The sequence below is a fragment of the Vulpes lagopus genome, chromosome 9, assembly GCF_018345385.1.
Source record: "Vulpes lagopus strain Blue_001 chromosome 9, ASM1834538v1, whole genome shotgun sequence".
NCBI classification, from domain to species: domain Eukaryota; kingdom Metazoa; phylum Chordata; class Mammalia; order Carnivora; family Canidae; genus Vulpes; species Vulpes lagopus.
In genome coordinates, this window is record NC_054832.1 from 2,651,557 (window position 1) to 2,674,383 (window position 22,827).

The following is a 22,827-nucleotide window of genomic DNA, read 5'->3' on the forward strand; positions in this document are numbered from 1 at the left end:
GTGTCGCTGCTGGAAGTGCCGGCCAGGGAGGGCTGGGGCTCGGCTCCCCCCTCGTCTCCCACCCGTACCTAACCCAGCCGGGCAGGCCGTCAACGCCACGGCACAGCCTCGAGGGGGGCCTCCCTGAGCTGCCCGCTGCCTGCCCCGGGACCCTGGTCCAGACGCCGAGGTCGTGCACTCAGACGTCAGCGGAAGGCTGGGCTCCCACATATTTCTGAAGCCCGTCAGGCGCGTCTGTGCCACCCCACAGGCGTGAAGGGTCAGAGCCCGTCCAGTTGCGCCTTACGCCCCCCTGACACTCAGGGTGACAGCCGTGAGGATAACTGCCCCAGCCTCTGACGGCAGAGTGGGGAGGGAAGTCCGGGCAGCCACCTCCCCTCGCCGTGGATTTACAGACGGCCCCGGACGAAGCACCAGGGCCCCTTCTGCTTCTGGAAACCCTGTGGGCGCCTCTTCAGGTGCGCGGGGGCCCGTGAGCTCCGCAGAGGCCGGCCAGCTCACACGAGGCCCTGCCCGGGCGGGTGAGGGCCGGGTCCCACTCACAAGGCCCAAGCCTGTCACCCCACACAGAAGGCGAGGGGCGGAAACCCCCAGGGCCCCTGGCGGATGCGTGGGTGGGCAAGCCGGGGCGCACACACACCGCACGGTGCGACCCGGCCATAAGGACGGAGGCTCCGCTGCCCCACAGGACGAACTCTGAACGCGGCCCACGGAGCGGAGGCAGCCAGACACCGAGGCCGCCCGCAGGCTGGGCCACTGGCAGCAGGGGTCCAGCGCAGGCAATCAGTGGGGGCAGAAGGCAGACGAATGGGGCCGGGGGGCCGGACTTTCAGGGTGACGCACGCCTCTGGACCAGACGTGGTGGGGGCACCTGACGCTAAAACGATTCCAATGGTGGTGGGTGTGTGATGTGCGTCCCCGCAAAAATAAAAAATACTGGGGTGCCTGCGTGGGTCAGTGGTTGAGCGTCTGCCTTCGGCTCAGGTTGTGATCTCAGGGTCCTGGGATCGAGTCCTTCGTCGGGCTCGCTGCTCAGCGGGGAGCCTGCTTCTCCCTCTGCCTCTGTCCCTCCCCCCAACTCATGCACGTTCTCTGTCTCTCTCTCAAATAAATAAATAAAATCTTAAAAAAAAAAAAAAAGCAAAAATAGTGAGAAATACTTAAACTGAATTCCAGAGGGAAATCGCGGCAGTCACGTACGTGCAGGGGTCGGTAGTACTGGGCAACCACGCCGTACGTCCTGTTCCCACAGACATCCGTCAGCACCAGAAAGTGGACACAGTCTTCCTTCGGTTCGGAGGCCACACACAGGCCCCCTGTGGACAGAGAGAGAAGAGGAGATGTCGTCAGGGCCCGCGGCACCCACCTCCGAGCCCGGGGGAGCCGCCCCGGGGCCTGGAGAACCTGTCCCCGCACGGCCAGCCGGGGCACGGGGACGGCCGGGTGCCATCACCCCTGCGCCCCTCGATCCCTCCGCCGCCCTCTGTGCTCTGCAGGAAGGAACATGAAGCAACCACAGACAAAGCCTTTGGGGTGCGCCCGGGGGAGGCAGTGCAGGGGTGTCCCGCTGTCCCCGGGTCATAACCTAGGACCAGGAGACGGCCCCCACTCCCGACGGAACCCCCAGGCAGGGAATGCCGGACGGGAAAGCAGGGGTTTTGCCATCAGCCACTTTGGTGCTTCTCAAGGACAAGGAAAGCACGAGGGCCGCTGCTGCCGGGACCGGGCCAGTCTGGGCTGCAGGGCCCCGGGGTGCGGTGGGGGAGCCGGGCCCAAGTGCGCTCTGCGGGAGATGCCACAGGCTAACCTTGACCCACCTGCCAGACGGGACCGAACGTCGAGGGTGAGGGTCCTTGGGAAGCACATCCAGGAACCACGAGGCCCGGCCAGCCCGACAGCCCCTTGTCTGGGATACAGTTTTCCAAACCAGGGGGGCTGCGCTATGTGGTCTACACACCCTGTAGCTCCCAAACCCCCAGGATTAAGAGAACCGAGTCCTGTGGCTGGACCTCAAGGCCGCGAGGGGGCACCAGCCCCCCAGGCTGTCACACTTTCCTGACTTGGTTTCTAGAAAGTGCCGTGCATGAGTGCAGCTGGAGAGCAGAGCAGAGCAGAGGATACCTGGGAAGCAGAGCTGAGGCAGGGCGAGCAGGTCCACGCCGTTGGGGACAGTGACATCTTCGGGAGGGAGGCCCTTCCAGGGCTCGGATTTGGGCTTGTCCCTCTTCTTTCTGAACGAGCGCCTCCTGGTCTTGCTCAGGGTGGCACAGGGGGCGCCGGCCGTCTGACTGTCCTCCTTAGTGACGAAGGGAGGCACAAACACGGACAGAACCTCCGGTTCGAGAGGAGGGCCGCCCACCCCCTTCCTCTGGGCCTGAAGCAGAAAGGGACACGGTCACCCACGGCGCCCGCCTTCGCTCCCCGCACCTCCATCCGAGCCCGGCCTCGGCGTGTTCCCCTTCTGCCCACCGCCGGGTGCCCGATCCACACCTGCCAGGGGTCCCCACGGTCAGGACCGCACAGAGGTGGCCTCAGGGCCCAGAGACCGTGCACCCAGGTGAGTCACACCATGGCGAGGGACTGGCTCTTCGGCCGCCCCGGGCCACACCACGCAACAGTCAGAGCCCGGGCCATGGGCCGCCTTGACTTCCAACCCGGCTCTGGTTCCGCTAGGCCCCAGCGGCCAACATCACCTCCTCGGGCGCCCTCCCAGGGGCTGGGGTCGCGGGTGGAGGGCCCAACCCCGACGTCCCACCGGAGGCCCCACGGGCCATCACGGTCTGGTGGGGCGGCCCATGTACTGCGCAGCCCCGCGTGGACGGCTGCCGCCCCGCGCCCCACGCCAGCTGGGCCATTCGCCCAGGGGTCCTGTCACAGGCGATCTGGGGACACACACAGAGGGTGAGAGGTCTGCCGGCTGCAGAGGAGACACGAGCCCTTTCTCCCGCAACCAGACGGTCCCCCAGGACCTGCGCATCGGGGTCGTCCAGCCTGAAAGCTTTTAAACTCTAACTGGGTGCCAGATTTTTAAAAGACCCTTTGCCTTTTCACTCCCCGCCCCCAAAGGATAGAAAGAGCAGGGCTCTGCCTCCGACCTCGGCTCTGGCTCCGTGTGGCCGCGATGCCTGGGAGCTCGTTCTGGGGAGCAGAAGCCTGGCCAATCCTGAGCTCCGGGGGGGGGGGGGGGGGATGGGGGGGTGTCCCCAGGCTGTGACCCAACGGCAGGTGGTCAGCTCCCAGGAGACAGAGAGCCTGTGGGAAGGGGGGAGGAAGCCAGGCCAGGTGGGCACCGGGTAGTCCAAGATCTCGGGGCGGGGGGGGGGGGGGGGGGGGGGGGACGACGACGGACACTGGGCATCAGGAAGGACCCTGGTTGTCACGAGAAGTGGAAGAGAAGTGGAATTGTTGCTGGCAGGAAAGGAAGGGCGGGCATCACGGCTTCAGGAGGGCTTCAGGAGGAATGTGGGACCCCAGGGGATCTCCTCCTACCCTGGAGAGGATTCCTGCAAGGAACTGCGGCAGGAAGTACTCTCTAAACTCAAGAAGCTTATTTTTATGCTGATTGATTCACGAGAGAGACACAGAGAGGCAGCGACTCAGGCAGAGGGAGAGGCAGGCTCCCTGCGGGGAGCCTGATGTGGGACTCGATCCCCGGGACCCCAGGGTCATGCCCTGAGCCAAAGGCAGATGCTCAACCGCTGAGCCCCCCGGGCGCCCCATGTTGTATAATTTAAATTCAGGCAACAATTTCTTTATATTTGGAAAAAAAAGTCTAATACCAGGAGGAACAACGATCAAACACGGGAAATCCATATTACTGGATTTTTGCATCCCTGTGTATCAGGCACAAAAGGAATCCGTGTCTTGAGTTACAGAAAACCTTTCTAAAACCTTCCTATCAAAACCCAGCAGTTCGGACCTACGTACCCATGAAAGTATGCACGTCCACGCCTTCCTCACATAAAACACGACACCCGTGGAGGCTGGGTATGCTTTCCTGCAACCTCCCCTCTGCTCCGTCCCTCCGCCCTGACATCCAGGTGGCCAGGACAGACACCTCCCTCCTTGCAGGCTGTGCTCCCCCCTCCCCAAGTGCTGACTCCCTGCCCCATCGTCCTCAAGTGCCTGGCCGGGCCGGCAGTCTCGACACTCAGACACTCACGTGGTGTCTCCCTTGGGGACGGCGCCCAGAGTCCCGCTGCCAGCTCAGATCTCTTTCCAGTCCCAGACAGGCCACACCCAACTGCCTCCGACATACCTGACATACTCAGGTGGGTCCCTTAAACGTGCAGCTTCAAACATTAAGTTCGTGCTGATTTTCCTAAAACCTGAGCTTTCCACCCACATGCTCCCCTGATAAAGACAGTGCCCCTCGGGTCTCCAGAGCTGCCCTCGGGCCCCTGCTCCTCACTCCCATCTGCAAGCCCACCCTGCAGGGCCACTGGCCTCAGGAGGGCCTCTGAAGGCAGCCCCCCGCACCACCACCCCATCTGCACGTTTCCAAACCAAGCCCCCGCCCCACCTGTGGCTCAGAGCAGGTACAGATGCTCCACGGGCTGTTCCTTCAAGGTGTCTGCCCTGAATGGCATCGCCTCCTCCCGCTGGGCCCAGGGCGCCCACCTGCACCTCCACCCAGGCTCACACGGGGCGGGGTGGGGATCCCCTTTTGAAAGAGCACACGTGACCTTGTCACCTGCCCCAACGGATAGTGGTTCCTGCCACCTGGCACCAGCTTTTGACCCCCGCAGACCCCTGGATGGGCCCAAACCAGGGTCACAGACCATCTGTCCCTCCACCAGAATGAAAACCGAGTCTTTCTGTACGTCACCGTTATTACTGTGTATTCCACGTACGTGTCACACGTGTGCATGTGGCACAGGCAGGATGACGACCTGGACTGTACGCCTGAGCAGCAGGCCAGCCTGCTTCCAAAGCCAGGGTGTCCCCAAAGCCGTGCATGACTCACCCTCCCATTCTCCAGACACAAGCAGCCGTGGTCCAGTGCGGTGCTCTCCCCTGTGGTGCTGGTCCCTGCCCATCCCTTGCCTGACATGTGCCCAGTCCCCTCCCCCATCCACTTCTTCATCTTCACCCTCACTGGAGGGGGACTTTCCTCCCCTGCAGCCAGGCCATCAGGCTCCTGACTCCTCACCTCCTGGAGCACCTCCGTCCTCCACCTCCCTCCACCTACCCGCCCCCCCACCTCCTAGAGCACCTCCTTCCACCTCCACCCGCCCTGGCTCAGCACAGAAGATGGCTCTCGGTGGATGCTGCTCATCTATCTGCTCATCTACTCGGGATCTCAGAGCACAGTCTCTAGGGATACGGTCACCACGCTAAGGAATAAACTACCTCTCGCTTATCTGGAGCCACTTAAAGTGAAACGGCCGAGATTCAGCCAACCTGGCATTCAGCAGCTCTTCACACACCTGTTTTTCCTCTGAACGTATACCCTTGTCTTTTCTGATCGGATAAGCCATACAGTCTCATGTTTAAAAGCTAGCAACCTTATAGGAAGAATAAAAGAAATAAGAACAGAAAGGAGATAGCCCGGATGGCTCGGCGGTTTAGCGCCGCCTTCACCCAGGGCGTGATCCTGGAGTCCCAGGATGGAGTCCCACGTCGGGCCCCCTGCGCGGAACCTGCTTCTCCCTCTGCCTGTGTCTCTGCCCCTCTCTCTCTGTGTGTCTCTCATGAATAAATAAATAAAATCTTAAAAAAAAAAAACAAAACAGAAAGGAAAGGTTCTCCCAGTTCCGTGAAAGGGTGGTTAACACCCCGTGCACAGTGTGAAATTCAGTCTTTTCCTTTCTTATCTATCAATGATTTTTCCCCTTTGATACAATCACCCTCTTTTAACGGTGCCACTAGCGTTTCCCCACCTAAGCCCACGGTGTGGCTGACTTCCGTGTCGCAGCTGGAGGTGCCACACGGGGACGACTGAGTAGTGTACCTGGCCCACCCCCTACGGAGGAGTGGCTGGTGTGCTCTCAGTTCTTCATCACACCCACACACTGAGCGAAGGCAGCAGCGAGAGGTCTCTGCCGTACATACGTGCACATGTCCGACTGTGTGACCAGAATAAATTCCTGAGAGCACAGGCCTGGATTCCAGATTGCAACTGCCCCTCCGCCCCTACGGGGCAAGATAAGGTCCGTTTCCACAGACTCGTGAGTCATTCCTGCTCGTCTCTCGCAGACACCGACTTGCTAACCCCTACACGGTAACAACCATTTCAGTCAAAAAACCAGAGCTAATAAAAAAGTAAGACACACCACACCCTAATTCATAGTGTCACAGATTTACTTCTGTGAGGTTGTAGAGTGGCACTCACACAGGACGGGCCATCATTTGTGAAATAAAAGAGAAAACAATAGTTTTTTGTTTGTTTTTAGTGCTGTAGAACTGTGATGTCCAGCACAGGTAATAGCCATGTGGCTATTTAAATTGAATTTAATTAAAATTAAATGAAATCAGGGCACCTGGGTGGCTCAGTCAGTGAAGCGTCTGCCTTCGGCTCAGGTCATGACCTTGGGGTGCTGGGATCGAGTCCCACATCCAGCTCATTGCTCAGTGAGGAGTCTGCTTCTCCCTCTGCCCCTCACCCCACTCCCCCTGCCCGTGTGTTCTCTCTCTCTAATAAATAAAATATTTAAAATAAATTTAATTTAATTTAATTTAAAAGCCAGTTCTACAGTAGCCCTAGCCACTGGCTTCAAGCAGCTGGTAGCCACACATGGCTAGTGGCTGCTGTACTGGATGGCACAGACGAACACTGGCGCCATCACTCAGAAAGTTCTGGTGGACAGTGCTGCTCTAGAAAGTGAAAGCCAGGATGCTCCCCGTTAAAAACCGTTACAATGCGCCTTCACACGCGAGAATCACACTAGTGACCTACTCTATGGACAGTGCTCTTGGCGCTCTCCCACCACCCGGATGGGTTAGTGGCAGATCCTTCCACACCCCACCCCTACTCTCCACGGTAACCAGAGAGTGGAGGGAAATGTAACCAAGCACAGAAACTCACACGGGGACAGAGCTCTCTCTGTCACCGTCCTCACAAAACCAAACCCCCCAGTCTAAAAAATGAGATGAAAAGTTAGGACGCCTTAACCACCCTAACATTAAGTAGGATGGTTCTCATACCTCTGGGTGTGTTTTCACCCGTCACCAAGCAGAAATGCCTCAAGGACAGAGACATAGTGATTTTAAAAGTTATTTAAAAAAAAAAAAAAAAAGCCTTGGATGTTGGAAATAGAATTGCTATACAGTAAAAGTAGCCAAGTGAAGTCATGTGTTTGGTTAACTGTAACGTCAACATCACCCTTAAAGGACGCTCACTCCAGGAAGTTGGACCCATCCTGTAAGGCCGCCTTTTTCCCACTCCAAATATTTGCTCTCCACCCTTTGTGGAACCCCTAACTGAATCAGCGTGCAGGGGGGAAAAAAAGGATAATCATCAGAATGCAGAGTAGCAAACTGCCCCCCTGGCCTGGGAAAGCCGCAGCCTGCTTGGGTCGGGAAAGCACCACCGTGCACATTCCAGCTGATTCATCCTACTCTCAGGACACGTCTCACGTTGGGGCAACCAACACATGTGTTGAAATCACCCAAGAAGCAACTGAAACCAGGTCATTTCCTATGAGAAGAAAAAGGAGGAAATGCCATTTGGCAAACTAGAGGCAGGGAGACAACTCAGTTGATGAGAGACAGAGGTCAAAAAGATATGCAGACACCATGGGGGCTTGGGGAGGAAGGAAGGAGGAGGGAAATGCAGAAACCATCAAAATGGGCTTTGTATTGAAGTTAAGGAGATGGGGCACCTGGATGGCTCAGTCGGTGAAGTGTCTGCCTTCCGCTCAGGTCATGATCCCGGGGTCCAGGTCATGATCCCGGGGTTCCAAGGTCAGGGTCCTGGGATGGAGCCTTGTCTCCGGCTCCCTGTTCATCGGAGAGTCTGCTTCTGCTTCTCCCTCTGCCCCATCCCCCCTGCATGTGAGCTCTCTTTCTCTCAAATAAATAAAATCTTACAAAAAAAAAAAAAAAGTCAGAGACCACTGAGACGCTAAAAGAGATTTGTCCAGTTAATGTTAGCACCACGTAGCTTCTCCTGATGACCTCAACCCTTCAACGCTGCAGCCCCAAATACTCAGGTGCCCTCCTGCACCTCTCCCTGCTGTGGTCCAGAACCAGAGGACCTGCCCAACATTCCGGGCGGCAGAGCCGGGAATCTTGGAGTACTCGGGGCATCGCCACTAACGAAAGAAAAATGCCACAAACAGGGTTCTATGGACGTCCCGGGCCAGGAGAAAAAGAGAGTCACAACCCAATTAAAAAAAAAAAAAAAAAAGGGATCCCTGGGTGGCGCAGCGGTTTGGCGCCTGCCTTTGGCCCAGGGCGCGATCCTGGAGATCCGGGATCGAATCCCACGTCAGGCTCCCGGTGCATGGAGCCTGCTTCTCCCTCTGCCTGTGTCTCTGCCTCTCTCTCTCTCTCTCTGTATGACTATCATAAATAAATAATAATAAAAAAAATATTTAAAAAAAAAAAAAAAAAGCCTGGGTTGCAAAACCAAGAAAAAGTGAGGGCACAGGAAAGAAACACAGAAAATGAGAATGCCCCAAACTGCTGCTTTCCGGGAAAAGGGTTTGTCACTCTGGCCGCCAGGACACAGAGAGGAGGGGGGGGGGGGGGACGATGCTTTTTCTGCAAAGGAGACAAACCGCTAGGTTTCATCGCAGGGCGGCCAAGCGCCGGGCACGTACCAGGGGCCCGCACACCCCAGCCCCAGACCCCAGCCCCAGACCCCAGCCCCACACCCCACACCCCACACCCCACACCCCAGACGCCGTCCGTGCCCGGAGCAGCGCCCGCCGCGCAGGGAGGAGCCGGGGTGAGGACGGAGCCCTCCGTGGGGGCCGCGACCCCAGGCGCCCCCGCCCCGCCCCGCCCCGCCCAGGTGTGCGTCCCTAACGCCGCACCTGGACGGCCGCCCCGGGAGCCCGCGCTCCTCCCAGGCTGCTCGCGGCGGCCCCCGCCCCGCCTCAGTTTCCCCGCCCGCCCTTACCTGCTCGGGGCCGCGGAGGCTGTCCCGGGAGGGGCCCAGCAGCGCGCACAGCTCCAGCAGCCCCGAGGGCAGCGCCAGAGCCTGCGGCCGCGGCCTCCGCCATGCCTGCTCGGCGGCCCGGCCCGCTGGGCGCACCCCGCTCGGCCGCCGACCCGGCCCGACCCGACCCGGCCCCGGCCCCAGCCCCGGCCCCGGCCCCGGTTCCGGCCCCGCGCCGCCTGGGCCAACACCGCGCGCCGCGCAGCCAGCCGCCGGGTCCGCGCAGAGCAGAGCGCGGGGCGGGGCGGGGCCTGCAGGGGGCGGGGCCTGCAGGGGGCGGGGCCTGCCGAGCCTGAACGCGGCCTGGTAGGGCGGGACGATCTCTGGGGGCGTGGCCTCGCGGGGGCGGGGCCTGTTGAGCCTGAACGCGGCCTGGTGGGGCGGGGCGATCCCTGGGGGCGTGGCCTCGCGGGGGCGGGGTCCGGGGGCGGCCGCGGGGCCCGGCGGGAGGGCGTCATTTCCGAACCTGCCCGCGGGTCCAGGCGCGTGCGCGGTGTGTGCGCGCGCTCAGCCCCCCCCTCCTGCGGGCATCCCCCTCCCCAGGGAACGGAGGGAGGAAGGGGCGGGGTCCCCAGGTGGCAGGTGAGGGCGCCCAGCCTCCCGGGCGGAGGGCGTGGAGGCCACCTGCCCCCGGCGATCCCGGGCCCGCCCTCTGGGGCGTGGAGAGCCCCCGGCTGCCCCGGCCTCCGGGAAGCTCCTCCTGGAAGCCCTCCTGGAAGCCCTCCTGGAAGCTCCTCCTGGAAGCTCCTCCTGGAAGCCCCTCCTGGAAGCCCTCCTGGAAGCCCCTCCTGGAAGCCCCTCCTGGAAGCTCCTCCTGGAAGCCCTCCTGGAAGCTCCTCCTGGAAGCCCCTCCTGGAAGCCCTCCTGGAAGCCCCTCCTGGAAGCTCCTCCTGGAAGCCCTCCTGGAAGCCCTCCTGGAAGCCCTCCTGGAAGCCCCTCCTGGAAGCTCCTCCTGGAAGCTCCTCCTGGAAGCTCCTCCTGGAAGCCCCTCCTGGAAGCCCTCCTGGAAGCTTCTCCTGGAAGCCCTCCTGGAAGCCCTCCTGGAAGCCCTCCTGGAAGCCCTCCTGGAAGCTCCTCCTGGAAGCCCTCCTGGAAGCCCTCCTGGAAGCTCCTCCTGGAAGCCCTCCTGGAAGCTCCTCCTGGACGCTCCTCCTGGAAGCCCTCCTGGAAGCCCCTCCTGGAAGCTCCTCCTGGAAGCCCCTCCTGGAAGCCCTCCTGGAAGCCCCTCCTGGAAGCTCCTCCTGGAAGCCCTCCTGGAAGCCCTCCTGGAAGCCCCTCCTGGAAACTCCTCCTGGAAGCTCCTCCTGGAAGCCCTCCTGGAAGCCCCTCCTGGAAGCCCTCCTGGAAGCTCTCCGGCTCCCCGGGCGAGGACCGCAGGAAAGGCTGCCGGGGAAGCCTAGAAAGATCCATTCCTGGTTAATAAATTGCACGGTGAACCTTGCTGGCCCTGTCCAGCAGGAGGTGGAGCGACCTTCAGCAGGAACCCCAGCGGGGTGGAGCCTGCGAGGGGTGGGGAGGAGCTGCGGGCCTGGCCTGACCCTGCTGGGGGGACACAGGCGGGGCCCAGGAGCCTGGCCCCGGTGCAGGGCCCCCCCGCTCGGCACTGCCTGCGCCCTGACCTCGCAGATCATCCCTTCCCCTCCCTGGACCCAGCACATGCCTCTGTAAAACCAAGAGGGAACCGATTCCAAAGGAGCCCCTCTAGTTCTAATAATCTAGGATTCATTTTCTAAAAACCTCAAATGCTTGATAATGCTGTAAAGCATCCGTCATCAGCCTGGGAAGACGAGGAACGGAGCAATGTCACATCACACGGGGGATGGGGTGGGCCTGGCTTACTAAGTTACTTATTGGGTGTGGGTCAGGGGGGCTCTCACGCAGGTCTGGAGGCCGCCCGACATCCACGGATCTCATCAGTGAGCATCGCGTGGAGTTACGGTCCCTGACTTAAAAAAAAAAAGGACAGATTTTGCTCATATGAGGTTGTCCATGGTGTTTTCATTGTGGGTGGCCTCAGGACAGGGCAGAGTGGAGTCACCGTGGGCCCCCCCCTCCGTGCCCAGGAGAGGCTCACAGATGCAGGCTGGAGGCACGAGCCACTCAGGGAGGCAGCGAAGCCCTGGGCTCGGGGCACCTGGGCTGGAGCCTGGCTTCTGTGTGAGGAGCCAAGCTCCTCAGCGGGGCCCTGGGCGATTTCCTGTTTGTTCAAATAACGCGGGGTGTGGTCAGGATTGGAGGAGGTAAACACTTGGCAGCCGCCAGGAGATCCAGGGAGGCTCAGGCAGGAGCCCCGTCGCTTTTCCTCCCAGAGGTGGAAGGGTGGGTTTGAGGAAGGAACTCCAGGGAGAAACGGGTCCGGGCCTGGCCCTGGCCGTGCGTGGGGCCGGGAGGTCCTGCTCCTCTGAGCCTCACCGTCATCCCCGAGAAGGGCCAGAGGGCCTCTGCAGAGGACTCCTGGCTCCATCCCCACTCTGTGCTGTCCAGGGAGTCCCAGGGCTCACGCTGCAGAGAGGTGCACAGCGCCTGCGGAGCACCCCATCCTCTAGAGAGCACTGGTGGGATGGGACACAGGAGTGCGGATAACCAGCAAAGGCACAGGGGGAAAAGCCGCTTAAGGGTCACCTAGAGGCGAACAGTGCGGTGAGGGAGAGGGGGAGTGTGTGGAGCCTGGCCGACAAGACCGGCAGCACAGGGTGTAGCCTGCCCCACACTGGGGTCAGGGAGGGGACAGCGGGCCGGCTGGAGAGCCCACTGGTGCCATGCCCGCTGCACAGCGGCTCTCGCTGCAAGCACCCCCCATGCTGAGGAACAGCCTTGCTGCTCTGTCTCACTCTCGGGATTACTGTAAAAAGCAAAGGAGAAAATAGATATGAAAATTGTGAGCCGTAAAGGATAGAGGCAAAAATAGGGGGATGGGTGCACCGTTGTGAGTGTGCTAGACAACGCCCAGCTGTCGACTTCGGGAAGGGTAATTTTACGTTGTGGAATTTCACCTCGATAAATTATTCTTTTAATTTAATTTTATTTATTTTAAATGTATTTATTTGTTTGTTTGTTCATTTACTTATTTATTTATGAAAGACAGAGAAAGAGAGAGAGGCAGACACAGGCAGAGGGAGAAGCAGGCTCCATTTAGGGAGCCCGATGCAGGGCTTGATCCCAGGACTCCAGGGTCACACCCTGGGCCGAAGGCACCTGCCTTAGAAGCTGGTTGCAAATTATTTGACTCTTACTTTTAAAACTGTAGTTCTTTGTGTGCGTGTGGCACATGTTCATGAAAAAATACATATAAGCAAAAGGAAAAAAACCGCACAGCACACAGCATAAGCAGTTAAGTTTGTTTTTAAAGATTTTATTTATTCAGGAGAGACACACAGAGAGAGAAGCAGGCTCCTTGCAGGGAGCCTGATGCGAGACTCGATCCCAGGACCCCGGGATCATGCCCTGAGCTGAAGGCAGATGCCCAACGGCTGAGCCACCCAGGTGCCCCAAACAGTTAAGTTTTTGATAAACAGCTGTATACACACATGCACGTGCGCACACACACATTTGGGATTTAGTCCTACGCCTGTGGGCTGGTACTAAACAGACTGCTTTGGAACGTGTTGTGTTTTTACTTTACAATATAGGATGAACACACTTTCACGCAGATGCGTGAAACCTTCCAGTGGAACAACAGACCTGAATACAAAATCTAGTGAGATGCTGGTAACAAGGAAAGGACCTAAAACAAAATTCCATCAGATGATTCGAAGCAAAACGAAGGTCAAGGGCACGTCAGAAAACGCTAACAAGAAAGAAAGCAGGGCCCGGATTTTAACTCCAGACAAAGAAAGAATTCAAGGCGCGGAGCACACGGGGGTGAGGACGGTGGAGGGAGTGTCCTGGCCTCCGATGCGGCATCACAAACTTGTTTCTTTTTCTTCTTATCTCTCCCCTAAGCCTTTGGGACTCAGCCATGTTCTTGTCCTTTCTCCAGGGCCCAAGTGCCCCAGGGAGTGTCCTCTTGCCGCCCCTGCCAGGCTGGGTCAGCCTCCAGCGAGGTTTCCCGAAAGCCCTGCTCAGGCCTCGGTTGCAGGTGGAGGACCTCCTTCTGCCTCCCCTGGCGCAGCTTCCAAAGGGCAGGCTGCCTCCGCCTGTGCCATTTCTCCGGGTTTCCTTCATTTTCTTCACCAGATGTTTGCCTATGCAGTAGTTTTCCATTTATTCTTTTGTATAAATGGAAATTCTTCTGTATAAATTTTCCATCTATTCTTTTGAATAAATTAGTCCTGCTGGGATCCAGGGCAGTTCTCTCCCTCTTTCGTTGCTCCATGTATGTTGGGCCTGAGAGACGAAGATTCCCGAAAGGATCTGGGCCACTTCTCTCCTCCATCAGCACAGAGCTGCGGTGCTACAACTGGTTTTTATACACATAAATAATTTATTCCTCACAAAAATCCTGAGTTGAGGGCTAGCTGGCTTTGCATGTGAAAATATAAGCCAGGCTTTGCCTTTTCTTGGTAAAGTTTACATATCTGTAAACAAAGAAAAACATGAGTCTGAATAAACAGTTTTCTCCAGGAAGTGAGGAGGCCAACACGTCATGAGACCACGTTCACTACGCAGAAATCAGATACGGACACTTCCAGATGCGAGCTGTCTGAAGTCACCAGCTGGGAAGCCACTTCGCCTCCTGCGCCGCAGCGTTGGGATGTTCATTGAGCACCTACTATATGTCTGGCCTGTGATGATAGCTGGGATCACAGAGAATAAAATACAAGCCCTCCCCGGCCCTCACCCAGGGCAGCAAGCATGTACCCAGGGGGGAGAGGGAAGCAGGGGTGCAGTGGAGCCAGAGCGGTGTTCTGGGGAGTGGGAGGGGCTCTGGCAAGATGAGAAACCCCTGCGGCCCACCACGAAGGTGAAGAGGCATCTTCCAGGGAGAGAGGACCTGGAGAACATGGCAGGCCGGGCAGAGGGGACTGCAGGGCATGCGCACAGCCCCACGAGCGAGTACATGGACCCTGCAGCCGAGGAGTGGGTGAGACAGGTCCGTGGAGCCCACTGCTCTGTGCTGGCCCCGGAACAGGGCCTCCTCGGGGAGGGAGGGAGACAGCTGGAGAGGGGGCAGGGGCCAGGTTAGGAAAGGCTCAGGTGCCAGGCTCAGGAGGCTGGCATCTGTCCTGCGGATGGTGGCAAGTGGCTGAGGACTTGGCCCAGGAAAGAAATGGGGCCAGGGAGATATTTGAGAAGGCTGCTCCGGGCTTCAGGGCAGAGGCAGGAAATGGAATGCCAGTGCTATGGTCGTCAGGAAGGGGCGTGAGGGGTCTGGCTGGGCAGTGGGTGCTGAGTGTGGAGGCCACAGACTGAGACACCCTCGGGAGGCAGGCTGGGCAGCATAGGCCGGAGGCCGGGGGCAGGCGTGAGTCCAGGCTCTCCTCTGTGGCCCCACAGGTGACGGCCCCCGTACCCCCGGCCCAGGATGGACGACACTGTCCTCTAGAGGCCTGTTCTGTCCTGCTGCTGGTCCGTCAGTTCCTGGAACAGGGACTGTAGCTGAGATGGCCTCTGCTCGGTCCCTGGAGCTGCCACAGAGCCCAGCACAGAGAAGGCTCTCGCTCATAGGAAGATCTCAGAAGGACCAGGCGGCGGGGCAGAGGGGCCACAGAGGGACAGATGACCTTGACCGGCCTGTGAACATCTCAAGAGGGCATCCTGCAGGTTGTGTGTGTGTGTGCGCGTGTACATGCACATGTGAGCCTCGGTGCATGGCTTCTGGCTTCACATGTGTGTGTGTGTGCACACGTGTGCCCTGGTGCATGGCTTCTGGCTTCGTGCATGTGTGTGTGTGCATACGTGTGCCCTGGTGCATGGCTTCTGGCTTCGTGCATGTGTGTGTGTGCATACGTGTGCCCTGGTACATGGCTTCTGGCTTCATGCATGTGTGTGTGCATACGTGTGCCCTGGTACATGGCTTCTGGCTTCATGCATGTGTGTGTGTGCATACGTGTGCCCTAGTACATGGCTTCTGGCTTCGTGCGTGCGCGTGTGTGTGTGCGGTGTGTATGCACATGGTTAGCAACTTGTGTACTGCAGCAGTTGGGGCTGGGCCCTTCTTCCCTGCCCTAGGGTGGGGAAGGACAGGGAGCTGTAGGAGAGCCAGGGTGCAGCTCCAACAGGTGGCACGCGGAACAGCTGCACAGCAGGCGAAGCCCAAGCCATCATCCGGCAAGACGGTGTCACAGCAAAGGGCACGGGGGCTGCTGGGTGTCACCGTAGCTACGCCTCAGGCGGGGCCACCTTGCCAAGCGCCTCTGGCCTGCCCAGACAGCCCGCTGCGGCCCTAAGCAGCTAGAACCCCACTGTCAGAAATAGTTTTCTCTTTAGGATATTCGTAAATAAGAGGAAGCCACATGTTGGTTAATGCTAACCGCTGGGTTCACTGGGAGACTGCGTAATCTCCGAGCTCAGCATCTCACAGGATTTTGAAGGGTGCATGGGGCCGCCCTTCACGCTGGCCACACGGCCGACAGGCCCTACCCCTGAGCGGTGGAGGACTGCGTGTGTGGGGCCGGGCCCGGGCCCTGGTCCTACGGGGATCCTCGGCGCTCCTCAGGTCCAGCCGGGCTTCACCACCACGCAGTCAATGCTAAATTTTGTCCTTTGCAAAATGGAAGTAACAGTACTTCCCTCCCCTAAATGGCCACGTTCAGTTCTGCATAGTGAACGTTTATTGAGTGTCTACTGTGTGCGGGCGACTGTCGTGCCTGACAGTTCTGGGGCGGAGGGGGGCAGGATGCACAGGGTTGAAGTGGAACCTGCCCCGACACGGACCGAGCCCGGCGCTGGCAGGCTGGGGGACCCCAGGCAGGCCCTTTGCGCTGTGCACGTCAGTTCCCAGGGCCTAGCCCTACGTCTGGCACGAATTAATAAGTGCACAATGAGTATTTGAATAAGAGAATAAAGTCCCACTGCCCATTGGTTAGGGTCCAGCTGCACAGCAGGGATTCACCAACCTCGTATTGAGTGAAACAATAGGGTCACAGGAAAACACAGGCTCTGGCACCCGTTAGCAAGGGCCAAGCGTGGACAGAATGCACCTTGGTGGAGAAAAGTGTCGGGTGTTCAGGACGGGAGCGGCGGCCTCCTGAGTGTAGGGCGGGGGTGGCGGGGGCGGGGGCGGGAGCGCCCGCGGTACGACTGGGCATAGTCTTTGTAAATATGACCAAAGAGAAAGCCAACGGTCTCGTCTATTTCTGGAGCACCCTGTGTTTTAGACAATGCTGAGGGTACTTCCCCAGCTGCAGACACCACGCACCTGTCCAGACGCCAGGCCCCGAGACGGCCGGCGGGCTGAGACAATGGGGACAGAAGGTGACTTCCACAGGAAACAGGGAAGCCAGGCCTGCCCGACGGGTCGGTCGGCTGGCCGCTGGGTACTGGGGCGGGACAGAGGCGAGAACGGTCTGAACCCATCCAGACCAGGAATCAAGACAAGTAAAAATAGGCAGCTAACAGGAACCGGGTGGAAAGGAGGAAGTCAGGCAGTCACCTGCACTCGAGAGGGGCCCAAGGTGACTCAAGGTCATTTTCCTCTGCCCCTGCGGTTCCTGCTGCCCTTGGGTGCTCTTTCCTCTTTACTCCCTGATAAGTCTGGCTCACCTTTCATTGGTTCGGATACCACCACCTCCAGGAAGCCCTCCCACACCCACCTCCTCGTTTTCCCCTATGGGGTTAGAGCGGCCCTGTGCACCCCAACACGCCTCTCATGCCTCATCACTGACCACGAGGCCCGTGTCCTCCGTGCCTGCCCTTGGGCTTCCCACCTGGGAGCCAGCCTGCACCCTGCACTTGCTCCTGGCTCCAGAGTTCGTTTCAGCCCCTCTCACACAGCACGTCCTAGAAGACAGGGTGCTGCCCAAATCCGTCCAGTGCGAAGGGCAGAAAGACCCCCGACAAGCTCATGCCCCACCCTTCACCGGCTACAAGAGGGGGTGAGCCACGCAGATGCCATGAGGCTGGTCTGAGGGTGAAGGTGGACACTCAGCAAAAGCCAGACGCCCCTGCTCCACGGTGCCCTGGACACGCCCCTCCTCAGGACCCTCCGCGGTGCTGCACAGCCCGGCCAGGGCGGACAGAGGTGAGGGGCTGGCCATGGCAATGACGGCGAAGTCTGCGGACGGCTCGCCCTGTCGGTGCTCAGTGCTCTGTGTACGTGCATGGACGCTCTCACCAACGGCCTCTGCGGCACCAGGTCAGTGGGCCACCCCCCTTGGTAGGTCAGGACCTGAGGCTCGGGCAGGTCAGCCGCCGACTGAAGAGTGGTCAGGGTGGGGATGCACACCTGGGTCAGCCCGAGGCTCACCTGCTTCTCCGAGCAGGGCCGGAGCCTTCCCTGGCTGGACAGGCTCACCACCAGACCCCTCTGCAGCTGGTTCTAGCATTTGCTTCCGGTTAACAACAGCTCCCTCACTGGAATATTCTATTAGCAGGATTTTCAGAACATTGGGCAAAGTCAATCAAGTCCGCAGCTCCCAGGACCACGAGGGTTCCAGGCTGTGGTCTCACGGTGCTTTGTAAATTCCAGCTGGGGCCTGCCTCCTACACGTAGTGCATGTTGGCATAGACCCCGGGGTGGCTGGTGGCCTCCCTGTCGCCCCAGCACCCGGGGTGGGGCTTCCAGCTGGGTCCTGAAAGAAGCTCAGAGAGGACAGAGCAAGGTCTTGGGGACTCAGAGGGGGGCCTCCAAGGCCAGCCTGGAAATACCACCTTCTCGATGAAAGCACATTCCCAAAAGAGGGGGGATGCATCCTCTAGGGCCTCTAAAGGAGCCTGTGGAGGCCAGTCCCGGCAGGGCAGGCTCTCTCCCACCGGCCAGGAGGGCCGTCCCGCTCCCGCCCGCAAAGAAGGGCTCAGAAGTGCTGGGCTTGCCCGGGCCCCCGCCGGGAGGAGGGCTGGGAGGCCGCCCACAGCCTGGTCCCTTGGGCCAGCTCAGCTCAGAGATGGGCTCTCCTGCCCCATCTCTACCCCTCTTCACCTCCAAAGCCAAAGCCAGGCTGACCCCAAGGTCAAGGAGAAGCAAGGCCTGGAGGCCCCCGGCTGCCTGGCCCCATCCCTCCTCCCCCAGCTGCCCCTGACATTCCCAGGTGTGCCCTTACACGTGTGTGTTTGCCTCTTCACATGAGTGAGTGTGCACATGCGCGTGTGTGCACACCTGGGGAGGAGGACACAGAGCTATCTGGTGGGCAGTGGACTCTCTCGGTCCCCGAGGACCTGGGTCACCCTCCCCCATTCGCCCCTGACTCACGGAGACGTCCTTTTCAAGCCCTGGAGCCCTTCCAAGAGCTGTGCGCAGGTTCACGGAAGGAAGGAGCCACTCCCACTTCCCCCGATGCATCTAGGAACACTCCCGGGGAGGGTGGAGGCCACAGGCGCTGAGCAGGGGCTCCGAGGGAGACGCCCCACCCCACCCGGGGGGACCCAGGACGCTGACACCGGCCTCGGATGAATCACATCCCATGGTCTGGGAGGGCCTGGCCCCGAGAGGTGCCCAGGGTGCATCTAGTTCAAAGCAACAGAGGCTTTGGGTCTCCGACGTTGTCAGTACCCGAAACACCGCCCTCGCCCCACAAGTATGTCCAGGAGCCATTTCCCACTCCCCCTGGGGGGTCAGACCCTGGAGAGTGGAGCTCCTCACCTGCCGCGGCCCTGGGCTGGGGAAGGGGCTGCAAGCAGGTGGTGCCTACCTGCTTCCCTTTCGGACGGTGCTGGAAACCCGGGAGAGGGGGCACGAGATCCTAGGGGCATCCTTGTGCGTCCCCCCCCCCGGAACTTGCCCAAGCCTTCACCTATGGCATCCCACACTGGCCCCCCGTCCCCTCCTCTGCTCCTCTCTGGCCATGTTCCCCCGGACTGGCCACTCCTGGTTCTGACCTGGGCTTAGGGGTCCGGCCTCGGGGTCAGCACCATAACCTAGGTTCCTTGGACAATGGAACCAGCTTCCACCCTCCCAGGCAGCCCCTGCAGGTGGGGTGCACGGCATACTCTTGGGGTGCCCTCTCTGTCCCTCACCCTGGCACCGGATTGGGGACCAGGCCCAGCCTCCTGCAATGACCCCTGGGCCCCAGGACGTGTCCTCGAGCACGCTCAGCACCACCTGGTGCCTCTCCTTCCTCCAAACCTGTCCCCACAGAGCACCCTCCCACCCCTGGCTCCCCCAGATGCCTGTCCCACGGGCAGCCAGTCTTGGGCCTGTAGGTGCCACTCCGGATGCCGCTCGCTGCTTCGCCCCAGGATGAGCCCCAGCCTCTCCCCCCACAGCTCTGTTTGTGCGTCAGCCCTGGGGCCCCAGAAGCAAACCTCAGACGGGAGTGTATCAGGGGGCAACTGAGAGAAATGCAGGGGGTCCGTCGGACTCGGAGCCGGAGTGAAGAGGGTCCCTCAGAGTTCACGTCCCCTGAGCCTCGGAATGTGACCTTGCCTGGAAATGGCACATTCGAGGATGTTAAGCTACGGCAGGACGAGGTCATCCAGGGCTGGGGCGGGCCCTAAACCCGATGGGAGGACACGGGTGTTTTCTGTTTCTCCTGCACAGAGCTGGCCCGTATTTATGCGTCTCTGACAAGGGAATCTAGAGACAGATTCACCAATGTCCTGACAATGGCGTTAACTGAGCATCTACTGTATGCGTCCGGGGTACAGAGACCAGTCAGCCAGGTCCCCGCACCCCCGACCTCCGCAGGGTGTCAGGTCCCGCTCCAGGCCGCATCCCAGGCGGTGGGGAGGTGGGCCTCGGGCCCGGGGCTGGGGACGCTGCTCCGCAGGCTCACCCCCGAGTGCACTGGCAGAGGGGGGCGCTTGCTAAGCCCGGTGTCCCTCCTCCTCCTCAGAGACAAGCCGCTCAGCCCCTGACGGGCACAGAGCAGCTCGGCACTCGGAGCCAGCGGGGCGCGGTCTGGCCTGCACGTCTCCCCACCTGCGTGACCGAGTGGCCGTCTCGTGCCACTGCCTGCGTCTAAGTCAAACAGGATGCTCCTCCCCAGGGTAGGCAGGGGGGACCCCGACACCACGGCACCCTGCCCCAGACATAGACACCGGAGGATCTAGAAAGAGGACCGTGGTTCGCTGTGTACCCTGGAGGTTTTCCTACAACCACTTTGAATCTGTTCTAATTAAACCGCTTTTGAAAGAACCGTAGGTGCAAGTGCCGGGTCAGCCGGGAACGCTGCTCCTTCCGACTCGCAGAGCTGTCTCTAGTCCGAAGTTCACTGCAGAGCACGGCTCCCCAACAGGCCACGTGCGTCTGGTGCCCTGACCCGTCCACCAGTCCGTCCAAGCCCCCGGCCGCTCAGGAGGCCGCCTCGCCGCTTCCCCACACTGTTGGGTGACGGCCAGTCCTGGGGCCCGGCCTTCCCGAAAGCATTTTGTTCTCACCCCGAGTTTTCCCGTCGGATCAGGACGTCCAAGGCCCCGCTCTCCCCGCGTCAGTGCTCGGCTTAAACTTCCCGGCTCGTCCGTGCCCAGTAGATCCGACGGACACTCCGGGGAGGATTCTGTGGGGGAAAAACAAATCCAGCCGGAGAAGCGCAGAAACGACACGTGCCAGGAAGTTCTCGGCGTCTTTACAACTCGCAGACCTTAGCAGAGCACTATCGACGGGCTTTATCATCTGGTCTCCACCGCAAGATAAGGACGGGCGCCCATGACGCACCGCAGATCGCCGGGGCCTGGAGCTGGGCGGCGTCTTCCAGCTGCTGATTCCCGGAGCCGAAGCTACTGGATGCCCACCCCGTTCCAGGGTCTCTGGCCGTGCCCCTCCCACTGACCCCCACCCCGCCCCAGCCCACCGCACCCCCTGCTCTGGCCAGGACTCCCGTTAGACCTGCTTCATAAGCGTCAGGCTCAGAGGCGTCCCGAGGTGGGCCTGGGGCTGGGAGCCAAGGCCGCACCGTGTGCCCGTTCGTCCCGAGAGGCCCAGGGAGCCTTCGGGGTCCAGCAGAGTGGAGCATCGATCCTCTGCTGCCAAAGCCGATACCCATCACTCCTCGGCATCCTAACTCCGGGCATCTTTGCTATCCTGGACTTCTAGCAGGTTCCCCCACCTACCTCCTATCCAGGGCTAGTGGCGGCCACCCCCAGGCTGCCCTCCATGCCCAGCCTGGCCCTCAGATCCGCAGCCTGGCCTGGTAGAGCCCCTGTTCACCCCCATCTGGGGCCTTGGCCTGACCTGGACTGCCCTTCTGAGCTGCCTGCCAGGCCCCCCACCCAGGAGCAGTTCCCTTGCTGGACAGCCGCTTGCTGGCAGGCGGTCCAGGCCTCACCACTGCCTCCCACTGCGGGAGGTGGGGCTCGGTGCAGACAGAGCTGAGCAGCAGGCTGGGGTGGCACCAGGGTCTGGCAAGGCCTCCCGGCTGCAATGCACACGATCAGATCGTCCTGCACCTCGATGGCTCCCTGGTGCCCTCCAGACCACCTGCAGCCCCCTGCACGGTGTTCTAGGCCCCGCACAGGCCGGCTTGGGCAGCTCAGCTCCTGCTCCCCGCACACCCACCTCCCACCCAGCTAGAAGAGGCTTGGCAGCGTCTTATCCTCCAGGCCCTTCTAGATCCTTCCATGCTGCTTTTCCTAACCATCTCCCCACTCAGCGAGCCTCCTCCCTGGAACTGGCCTGGCTGGCCTAGCAGGTGCTCCCTTGCCTATGCCGTATCCCACTTGTAACTAGAAGGAGTGACCCTGAGAACAGGGTGCTAAGTTCCTGGGGGCTCTCAGATGTGGAGCCAGACCATGGAGGTGCTGAGGTGAGCCAGGCAGGGTCTCCCCCTCCCCAGGAGGAGCTTAACTGCAGACCCAGCAGAGAGCCGCAGAAGCAGTGCGTCCAGAACAGGGCCCTACGGTGAGACCACCGGGTGCTGCTGGGCAGGGAGGAGCCACAGCGGGGAGAGGGGTGGGAAGGGAGAGGAGGGGAGGGCGTGTGAGCAGAGTTGGGCTGACCCTGGCCTGGTTTGCCCAGGAATCTTCCTGCACCAAGAGCCCTGCTCCCCAGGAACCCCTCCATCCAGAAGGTCCTAGTGGAGGCCCCTTCTGGGCTCAGAGGCAGGGACAGGCTGGGGACCCTGCAGTAGGTCACAAGCCAGTTCACTGAAATCCCCCAGTGAGCTCAGAGCTGGGTGCCCCCCTGATTCTACACACCCTCCCTGACCCCACTGAATGGTGAGCACCCCGCTGGGTGGGTTGAGGTGTGACCCCCCTGGGATGGCGGGGTTGGGGTGGTGGTCTTGGGTGAATGAGTGAGTATGAGGCTTCTCTCTTGTCTTTCCGGCTGCTTCGCAAACAAAGGACAGAGCCCAGCTGGCCTCGCCCCCGCCCCTCCCCTAAGGGACCCTGTCCTGGCCCTGCCTGCCCTCGCAGGACAGCAGCCCAGCAGCTCTGGGAAGCCTGGGGGCAGCCCTGGGCCCAGAACCCCCGGCTCCCGTCCCACCTCCTCTCTGACCTCCTCCCTGGCTCTCCCCCACCCCACTCCCCTGCACCTGCCACCCTGGCCTAGCTGGGGCTCTTCCTCCGCCCACTGGTCCGGCCCCCACCTGGGGGCTGTGCACCTGCTGTTCCCTCCGCCCAGAATCTGCCTGCGTCTCTCCCGCCCCCTCTGTCTTTACTCACAAGTCACCTGCTCGGTGAGATCTTCCAGGGTCACCAGATCCCAAGTGTCAACCTCCTCAGGGACACATACTCCATGCCCCGCG

At 60.5% G+C, this 22,827-nt stretch overlaps 1 protein-coding gene across 1 annotated transcript in view; it reads right to left on the reverse strand.

The window, feature by feature from the left end:
* Positions 1–9,613, reverse strand: part of DENND3 (DENN domain containing 3) — a gene marked incomplete at its 5' end in the record, with an annotated part of 51,679 nt that extends 42,066 nt beyond the window's left edge. Inside the window, 3 exons of the mRNA XM_041768966.1 lie at positions 1,201–1,316; positions 2,122–2,374; positions 9,068–9,613. Coding sequence (XP_041624900.1) covers positions 1,201–1,316; positions 2,122–2,374; positions 9,068–9,613 — 915 coding nt within the window. The remainder of the gene's footprint in view (positions 1–1,200; positions 1,317–2,121; positions 2,375–9,067) is intronic.
* Between the last annotated feature and the right edge of the window lie 13,214 nt (positions 9,614–22,827).